At 39.5% G+C, this 10,781-nt stretch overlaps 1 protein-coding gene across 1 annotated transcript in view; it reads right to left on the reverse strand.

Annotated features, from left to right (window-relative positions):
• Nucleotides 1-1,738, reverse strand: part of LOC107575416 (putative protein PHLOEM PROTEIN 2-LIKE A3) — a gene marked incomplete at its 3' end in the record, with an annotated part of 3,693 nt that extends 1,955 nt beyond the window's left edge. The window contains exons 1-3 of the mRNA XM_016261794.1: nt 1,680-1,738; nt 1,578-1,634; nt 991-1,254 (exon numbers count right to left, since the gene is read on the reverse strand). Of these exons, the coding sequence (XP_016117280.1) occupies nt 991-1,254; nt 1,578-1,605 (292 nt within the window). The remainder of the gene's footprint in view (nt 1-990; nt 1,255-1,577; nt 1,635-1,679) is intronic.
• Between the last annotated feature and the right edge of the window lie 9,043 nt (nt 1,739-10,781).

The following is a 10,781-nucleotide window of genomic DNA, read 5'->3' on the forward strand; positions in this document are numbered from 1 at the left end:
GAATACAACATTTGCATCATATAGTATACATGTTTGTTTGACATGCGCACTTGGTTTAACCATTACAATGAGAAAGTACACATTATATTGGTAACAGGAAAAATCTTAATCATTCGTGATAACTGCCAAGGAATGACTGAAGTCATTGTAAACGTTTGAGGTTTTTGAAAGGTTCTGGATTGTAATTTGGTGATACTCGAGTCATTGCTAGTGGAATACCATGATCTTCAGTAGTTACTGATTAGCTAATAGTGAACTACCACTTTCAGCTGAGCTCTATTACTTAAACTAATTCACTAATCAGCATTTCTTGTTAGTCAGTAGTTACTAGAATAGTGCATTAGTCACCAAACACACTTTATCACTCATAACACAACAGCCTAAAAAACACTAACAACAGGCAGCATTATACAATGTTTTCTTTTGTAAAATTTCATTACAAAACAAGAATGATACTCTCTACTGTTTATAATTCACTGCAGTATATGTTACATGCTCCAGGTTTACATTACAGTTTGAAATGATTCCCCTTTTGTATAGATTAACACTTGTGAAGATGTTCAGCTACATGCAACTGCTTTGATAGTATTTGATTTTTTACATTCAGGATATTTTTGCACTGTGCTATAGGTTTTGCACTGAAGTTTAACAGTTTTGGAAACAGTATGTTAATATTTCTTTTCAAAAGTGTGGCTGTGTCTAACAATGTTGTTTAACAGGTTGATGTGAATCACGTGATGCTCTGCACTGTTTCGGTCCATCGCTACTAGAAGATCTTCCAGTCTGCAAACAAACATGCTCCAACAGGCTCAGGGTTTCTGCCCCTCGGCTGACTGAATTTCACAGAGAATTAAGCTGGAGAAGAAATCTATAAATGCAAAGAAATGTAGAACAACTTCAGACGCTCTTCTTTTAAGTTCTGAGCAAGAGTGAAGACGTGTGATGACAACAATAAGCTAACAATCACGGTGAGCAGAACTGCACTGAGACCTGCTGAACATCCAGAGACCAGCTGCTCTTTCATCTTCTCCAGCTGCTCTTCATTCAGAGCTGGATCCAGTAGATCTGGACAATCAATCACGGCCACCTGCTTCCCACAGATCTGAGCTTGACCCTCACACACCTCAGACTTGTGCCTTTTAAACCTCTCTTCTCCCAGTATAGTGTTCCCAGATGAGCTTTTCCCAGAAGTGTTTCTGCCCTGCAGAAGAATCCGGATCACTACATCATCACTGGAGTCAAAAATGAAAATATCTGAAAGTGACAGAAAATATGAATGTAAAAACACAAGGCAGAATTTTTAAAAGAAGAAAAAAAAAAACATTAAACACTACAAACAGTACAAAAACTGAACTCCAACAGCAGCAAATTAACAAATGAGTAACAATATAATCTAAATATCTATCAGCTCAATGTGAAACTCATCTCCATGTTTCTGAGTCATTTATAATGATATTCAGTGGAAACAACTGATTCATGAGGAACATAATTTCAATCTGAACTATACACTGACATTAAGACTAAATGAATGTACTGGAAGTTTCTTTCTTAAGCAGAGTAAACAAACGCTCTCTTACCAGGAAGAGTTTTAGTCCCTGCTGCCATCTTCACTGCATCTCAGATCACAAACACATGAACATGCTTCTGAAAGAACAAATACAATCTCAATAAATATGTGTCCTGGTTTATAAGAATAATAATCTGACACGTTTGCATTAAACACGCTGTTGCAGGAATGATAAACTCACCAGGAGTCGAGCTGCAGTTCAGGTTTGATCAGATTTTCTTCTATTTCTGGTTCTGTCATGAAAATGCTCCTCCCTTTTGCATGAATCAACATGAAGAACTTGAGCAGAAAAAAAGATCAAATATCAATTTCTCGTTTAAAAAAAAATCTCCAAAAGTTATGCTTCTAAATTTTGGTGTTAGTTTAATAATGGCATACATTTGAGTTTGTTCCTCACACAAAGCTTTTGTACTGTTTTAGAAGACTTGTCAATATTGCAAAAGTCATTTTACCATGATATTTATTGACTCACATTTTGGATCCTGGCAGGCTCGGTCAGGGCTGAGGTCACACAGGGTTACGGTCTATTGGTTTAAATGGGGAGACACAGAGGGACCAAGAACCAGTCAGAGGGACCAGAAAACAGAAATACTGGCTGTATAAGGGGACAGTTTTACAATAATGCACCATTTATCATCTGTAATACACTCTTAAAAATAAAGCTGCTTCACAGTGATGCCATAGAAGAACCTTTTTGTCTAAATGGTTCCATAAAGAAGCTTTAACATCTGAAGAACCTTTCTGTTTCACAAAAGCTTCTTTGTGGCGAAAGAAGGTTCTTCAGATTATAAAAAGGTATAAGAAAGACATGGTTCTTTAAAGAACCTTTGACTGAATGGTTCTTTGTGGAACCAAAAAAGGTTATTCTATGGCATCGCTTGAAGAACCTTTTGAAGCACCTTTATTTTTAAGAGTGTACCATGTGTAAACACTAGATGGTTGTACAGCCCTATATTTACAAAGATGGTTGTGAGTTCCCTAGCAGTTGTTTTCAGTTTATATATATATATATATATATATATATATATATATAGCATTTTGTTACTCATACTAGCTACATATCATAACTTGATCAATCAAGTAATCAGAATACTAACTTGCGACCAGGGCGATATATTTTAAATTATAGCCTACTATATAATTGAGTGTTTACATGTACATGAACAGAGATCTGGACTGTTTTCTCTCCTTCTGCTTGAAAACTCGATCAGCGATTGACAAATTCAGACTCAATAGCTTTATTAGCATGCTCAGAAGCTTTACATTGCCAAAGCCATCGACAGGTGTGAGTTTTCAACTGAAACTGATGTCATGTGCGCTGTGTGTTCGCAAGTTGCCTGATATTTAAAAACATCCATCCAGTAACGCTAGTAATTACTAGTACTGTAGAAATAGATGAAACAGGAAATATTTACAAACCCCAGTGAACAGAGGCCCCTGATCACATGGACCCCGAGACTACAGCCTATAGGTCAGTCTGCATGTTAATCAGTTAATCAATTCTCTTTCACTTTAATTAGTTTGAACATATTTGGTGGAAAGCTACAAGAGGGTCAATTAGTGAAACTCATCTCCATGTTTCTGAGTCATTTATAATGATATTCAGTGGAAACAACTGATTCATGAGGAACATAATTTCAATCTGAACTATACACTGACATTAAGACTAAATGAATGTACTGGAAGTTTCTTTCTTAAGCAGAGTAAACAAACGCTCTCTTACCAGGAAGAGTTTTAGTCCCTGCTGCCATCTTCACTGCATCTCAGATCACAAACACATGAACATGCTTCTGAAAGAACAAATACAATCTCAATAAATATGTGTCCTGGTTTATAAGAATAATAATCTGACACGTTTGCATTAAACACGCTGTTGCAGGAATGATAAACTCACCAGGAGTCGAGCTGCAGTTCAGGTTTGATCAGATTTTCTTCTATTTCTGGTTCTGTCATGAAAATGCTCCTCCCTTTTGCATGAATCAACATGAAGAACTTGAGCAGAAAAAAAGATCAAATATCAATTTCTCGTTTAAAAAAAAATCTCCAAAAGTTATGCTTCTAAATTTTGGTGTTAGTTTAATAATGGCATACATTTGAGTTTGTTCCTCACACAAAGCTTTTGTACTGTTTTAGAAGACTTGTCAATATTGCAAAAGTCATTTTACCATGATATTTATTGACTCACATTTTGGATCCTGGCAGGCTCGGTCAGGGCTGAGGTCACACAGGGTTACGGTCTATTGGTTTAAATGGGGAGACACAGAGGGACCAAGAACCAGTCAGAGGGACCAGAAAACAGAAATACTGGCTGTATAAGGGGACAGTTTTACAATAATGCACCATTTATCATCTGTAATACACTCTTAAAAATAAAGCTGCTTCACAGTGATGCCATAGAAGAACCTTTTTGTCTAAATGGTTCCATAAAGAAGCTTTAACATCTGAAGAACCTTTCTGTTTCACAAAAGCTTCTTTGTGGCGAAAGAAGGTTCTTCAGATTATAAAAAGGTATAAGAAAGACATGGTTCTTTAAAGAACCTTTGACTGAATGGTTCTTTGTGGAACCAAAAAAGGTTATTCTATGGCATCGCTTGAAGAACCTTTTGAAGCACCTTTATTTTTAAGAGTGTACCATGTGTAAACACTAGATGGTTGTACAGCCCTATATTTACAAAGATGGTTGTGAGTTCCCTAGCAGTTGTTTTCAGTTTATATATATATATATATATATATATATATATATATAGCATTTTGTTACTCATACTAGCTACATATCATAACTTGATCAATCAAGTAATCAGAATACTAACTTGCGACCAGGGCGATATATTTTAAATTATAGCCTACTATATAATTGAGTGTTTACATGTACATGAACAGAGATCTGGACTGTTTTCTCTCCTTCTGCTTGAAAACTCGATCAGCGATTGACAAATTCAGACTCAAGTAGCTTTATTAGCATGCTCAGAAGCTTTACATTGCCAAAGCCATCGACAGGTGTGAGTTTTCAACTGAAACTGATGTCATGTGCGCTGTGTGTTCGCAAGTTGCCTGATATTTAAAAACATCCGTCCAGTAACGCTAGTAATTACTAGTACTGTAGAAATAGATGAAACAGGAAATATTTGCAAACCCCAGTGAACAGAGGCCCCCGATCACATGGACCCCGAGACTACAGCCTATAGGTCAGTCTGCATGTTAATCAGTTAATCAATTCTCTTTCACTTTAATTAGTTTGAACATATTTGGTGGAAAGCTACAAGAGGGTCAATTAGAATAAGAATATTTTATATATATATATATATATATATATATATTAAAATCACACAACCAATTCATTGCATTATATTATTATTGCATAACAGGTGTTTTCATGCAACAAACATTTACTAATTTACAGAAAAGATGTATTGATGTGCAGATACAGCTTTTTAAATACTAAGAATCTAATAATTATTCATCAAAATAACTTTAAAATCATAGAAATGACTGCAATGCTGTTAGGATGTTTTGAAGTGTTTTCAACACATATCAACTTTAATTCCAGTCTGTTCCTCACACAAAGCTCTCATATTTCAGAAATCTTGGAGTATACAGGAGTCATGTTGGTTATCACTGTTATGATAGTTTGTCTTTCTGGATCTTGACAGTCCGAGACACCATTCTCTTTCATAATACAAAAAAAAAAGAGCTATAGGCCTAGAGGAATGAAATCACACAGCACAAATATAAACGTCTCGCATGTCAAAAGTACACATAAACCTTCACTTAAATCTTAAATGAATGAATGAATGAGCAGAGGCATGCAGAGGCTCATGCGGGTCCTTGACATTTATTCATTGAAAAACCCACCATAAGTTTCGTGCTTTAATTCTCCGCAGCTTCTCTCTTCGGCAGAAAGATTTCACTTTTCTTCAGAGCGTGTTGAGTATTGAGTATGCATTTATACACGAGAGCTCATGGGAGGAGCCAAAGACAGAGACTTTCCAAAAGAAACATGAAAATGAAAAATAAATCACCACCTGGAGACAGTATTTAAACAGTATCTAAATACTAAATAACCAAGATGGCGGCGTGTGCACACGCTGCGGCTTCTCTCTCTCCCGACAGAACAGTGTTTTTTATCTTGTGAGTTGCAGTGTTTTTGTACATATTCGTCGCGTCTATCTGTCTCTAAGCACGCATACAGTTGTGAGTTTCTGCTCGATGTCGGTAGAACCACATTTTTAGAGTTAGACTCTGCGCACGCCGAAGAGCTGCGGGACCTCGGTCTGCTCCGAAGGCCTACACCATCACCGACCCCCACTACTGCATCTCACCCACAGCGGAGGCGCCACAAGCGGTGCGAGAGGAAGCAGAAGAGGGGTAAGCGCGGAGGTATCCGGGCTAGGCTAGCGGCTAACCCACACAAGCCGGCTATCCCCACCATCATACTGGCTAACGTACGCTCTTTGGACAATAAACTGGACTACATCCGACTACTACGCTCAACCCGAAGGACTGTAAGAGATTGTTGTGTTTTTGTGTTCACGGAAACATGGCTCAGCAACAGCGTTCAGGACTGCGCTATTCATCTCGACCAGCTAACATGCTATCGAGCGAACAGAGTTCTTGTCGAGGGAGGTAAGACCCGCGGCGGCAGGCTTTGTGTTTACATCAATGATGCACAGCTGCTTGATGCTCCAAACAAACTGATGCAGTCAGAGGACATGGACCTTCTAAGTGCAGTCAAATTAGTTACATGTGCTTCAGAATGTCTTACGAAATTGCGCAGTGAATCTGACTTCTTAGAGCTGTGGGAGAAGGCCGACGACACTGAAATGCCAAGACCTCCCAAACGAAAGCGGACCATCAACAAAGGCCTTCAAGAATATCTGCTGGAGGAAAGCATTGGCCAGGCTCAAAGTGATTTGGGAAATCAAGAAGAGCTCAGACGATTATACTACAGTACTTTGGACGCAGTGCTTGCAGAAATCTCAGAGCGTTTCGGAGAAAGAAATAGCAAGTTAATTGAAGCTCTTTCAGCTTTTGATCCACAGTATGACAGCACTTTCTTGGATGCGCAACTCGTACAAGATATGATGAACTTAACTAATTCGGAAGTGATTCATTCAGAATTTGTTGTGGCCCGACAATTCCTGCATAAAGTACTGGCTAGAAATCGATTTCTATTGGCGAGAAATTAACACTTAAACAAATACTCCAGGAGCATCATACCACGCTTGAAGCTATGCCTAGTGTACTCGCTGCAATGAAATGTGCGCTAACATTTGGAGCTTCTACAGCTACATGCGAAAACTCATTTTATACTCTGAAAAATGTGTTCACGGACAAACGAAGGAGCATGCTACATCAGTGAAAGGCCCATTTAGTGCAACTGGCATTTGAAAGAGACTTGACAAGAAAATTTCGGGATGAATGGAAAGATACTCTACTGAGAAGAGAGTACGTGCCGCAGACTTCAGCTGTTCTAGCAGGTTGGTGTTATTTTATTTATTATAGAATGCGTAATTTGTTTATAACGTCATCTTATTTTAATCGTGAGTTTTTAAAAAATGTTTGCGTAAAGTTTGAACCAGTTCTGATGGCCAGTGCAAAATCATAATACATTTTTCTCCTTTGCGAATAGTGACGATGATTAGTAATACTAATCACTTTTTTTTTTATAGGCTAATCTAAATTATATCGATACCAAACGCCCACTGACACTCATGCTATGTGCCCCCCCCCCAGGCAGAAGGGATAGCCCCCCCTGTTAAAATGTTTTGGCGCCGGGACTGTTCACACACCTGGACAAAAAAGACTCATATGTCAGAATGCTGTTCATAGATTTCAGTTCAGCATTCAACACAATCATCCCTCAACAGCTCATTCACAAACTGGTCCAGCTGGGGCTCAACACTTCGCTGTGCAACTGGCTGTTGGACTTTCTGACTGGAAGACCTCAGGCAGTATGGGTCGGCAGCAACACATCCAGCACCATCACACTGAACACTGGGGCCCCCCAAGGATGTGTGTTGAGCCCCCTCCTCTTCACTCTGTTGACTCACGACTTCACATCGTCACATAACTCCAACCTCTTCATTAAGTTTGCAGATGACACGTGCACTATTAATGAATCACACAGAGGTGCAGCGAGTTTAGTCTCAGCAGGAGGCGCGTGCTGCTTCAAGTTCACTCACTGTGCTTTCACTTTCGGTTCTACGTCACGAGGAGTGCTCGTCATCCCCCTGCGTTACGTCACGCGATGCTAACACAGTTACGTCATGACGACTAACCGGACCAAATCACGTTCCAGCGACGTTATAGCGGCACGTTCCTGGAAACGGATAAATACCCTCTGCTGTAAAAAATAAACCTCATAAATTCTAATGATTTAAAGTGCTGCAGGGGATTTTTAGCGAATACATTCATTGCATACACGCAATGCAAACCAATACAAAACAAATAGTCAATTCTAATGGAAAATGGACAAAACACACTGCATTCATTTATTAGTCAGCATGTTTTCAGGGTTACTTTCTACAAATAAAATTTTTTGAACATTACACCTGTTCTTTAACCATTTGAGCACAGAAAACTGCACACATCAATTCATAGATTACATACTATAATCAATGAATAATGTGACCACTGATTCAAATGTTTTATGTTTATTGAAAATGTTGATAATTATAATACAATAATGAAATATTGATAATTATCTTATTGATATAACGGCCCATCATTTGGTGCAAAAAATAAAGGCATGATAAAAACAGATGAAAAGTTTCCTGTACATGAGGCACCTGTTGCTTTAACACTGCTTCACTATCAGAAGCTGAACCTAAACAATATCACAATTACCAGAACTATAGTTCTTGAGCTTCTCAGAAGATGACAGAAACAGAGAAAATAACAACATTCAATAAGAGTAAAGAGATGTGAAACGTGTTCCTCCTCCTCCTCCTCCTCCTCTTCATCATCCTTCTCTGGCAGCTGAAAGAGAGAATCACCTGGTTAATGTTGCTAATGTTTCTACACAACCGGTCACAAATCTGCAATCTTTCCAGCTTTTCTGTTCTTCCATGTTTTCAAAAGAAGTCTCTTCTGCTCACCAAGACTATATCTGTTTGATCAAACTTACAGTACACAGTGATATTGTGAAATAGTATTTTAATTTTAAATAACGGTTTTCTATTCTTTTTCAAACACACTTCAAAATGTATTTCATTGCTGTGTATTTCCAGCATCATTACTCCAGTCTTCAGTGTCACATGATCTTCAGAAATCATTCTAATATGCTGATTTGTTATCAGTGCTGACAAATATTTGTGTGTAAATTTTGACTTTTTTCAGGATTATTTTATGAATACAAAGTTCATAAAAGTATTAACTGTCACTTGTGATCAATTTAATGCATCCTTGCTATTAATGTCTTCCCAAAGAAAAAAAAAAAAAGAAAACTCTTAGTGACCCTAACCTTTTGAACCACAGTGTACACAAAAATATTGTGTAGCACAACTGTGTTCAACATTGATAATAATCAGAAATGTTTCTCGAGCAGCAGATCAGCATATTATACTGATTTCTGAAGATCATGTGACACTGAAGACTGGAGGAATGATGCTGAAAATACAGCTGCGCATCACAGAAATACATTACAGTTTACAATATACTCCAAACTTTTGACCAGCAGTGTACAAAAGTGTACAAAAGTACCTCATAATAAACAATGCACACATTCTCAAAGAATCCTACATGAAAATAAACCATTTAAAATTTTTAAACAATTAATTTTATTGACTATTTGGATCGGTCACACCAGACATTTTTTGATGGTGGCCACAAACTGTGAATCTTCCTTTTGAAATCTTAAGAAGTTCTCCAGCTTCTAAAGGAAAGGCAGAATCTGTGATGTGATGTGGCTCTGTATGATTGAGGAGTAGGGGAGAGCCTTTACACTGGTCAAATTCAGGCCGATTCCAATATTTTTTAAAACATGTTTAAAAATGACCAGGAGCTCAGGAGGTGCTCATAAAGGCAGTGGTTTTCGTTGTGGTCCTGGGGACCCACAACACTGCACATTTTATATGCCTCTCTTGTTAAACACACCTGATACAGATCATCAACTCCTTAGGAAAGAGCTCCATGAACTGAGTGTATCAGAAAAGTGGTCATGTGGTCATGAAGTCATTTGAAAGACTGGTCCTGGCCTGCCTGAAGGACATCACTGGACCCTTGCTGGATCCTCTTCAGTTTGCGTACAGAGCAAACAGGTCTGTGGATGATGCAGTCAACATGGGAAACACTTACCAGTTTTCTTGGTGAAAAGTTTGGATGATAGAATTGACAGTTGATCTTTTTAGATTTGGATTAATTAATCTGACAGCCTCTGCCATAGTACGGCCTCGGTTCACCACATCATCAATGATGATGGCCCGGACAACATTGGAGACAACAGTTCTGCCTCCCTCTCTATGACAACCAACCCTTCGATTGGCCCCATGCCCAAGTCTCTGACCTCTCTGTTGAGGCCCATGCCCACCTCTCTGACCTCTCAGACCTCTCTGTTGGGGCCCATGCCCACCTCTCTCACCTCTCAGACCTCTCTGTTAGGGCCCATGCCCACCTCTCTGATCTCTCTGTTAGTGCAAATGCCCACCTCTCTAACCTCTCAGACCTCTCTGTTAGGTCCCATGCCCACCTCTCTCACCTCTCAGACCTCTCTGTTAGGGCCCATGCTCACCTCTCTGATCTCTCTGTTAGTGCCAATGCCCACCTCTCTCACCTCTCTGATCTCTCTGTTAGTGCCCATGCCCACCTCTCTCACCTCTCAAACCTCTCTGTTAGGGCCCATGCCCACCTCTCTCACCTCTCTATTGGTGCCCATGCCTTCCTCTCTCACCTCTCTGACCTCTCAGACCTCTCAGACCTCTCTGTTAGGGCCCATGCCCACCTCTCTCACCTCTCTGACCTCCCTGTTGGTGCCCATGCCCACCTCTCTCACCTCTCTCACCTCTCTGATCTCTCTGTTAGTGCCCATGTCCACCTCTCTCACCTCTCTGATCTCTCTGTTAGTGCCCATGCCCACCTCTCTCACCTCTCAGACCTCTCTGTTAGGGCCCATGCCCACCTCTCTCATCTCTCTGTTGGTGCCCATGCCCTCCTCTCTCACCTCTCAGACCTCTCTGTTAGGGCCCATATCCACCTCTCTGACCTCTCAGACCTCTCT

Source organism: Sinocyclocheilus grahami, unplaced genomic scaffold (genome assembly GCF_001515645.1).
Source record: "Sinocyclocheilus grahami isolate Dianchi unplaced genomic scaffold, SAMN03320097.WGS_v1.1 scaffold2622.1, whole genome shotgun sequence".
Classification (NCBI taxonomy): Eukaryota; Metazoa; Chordata; class Actinopteri; order Cypriniformes; family Cyprinidae; genus Sinocyclocheilus; species Sinocyclocheilus grahami.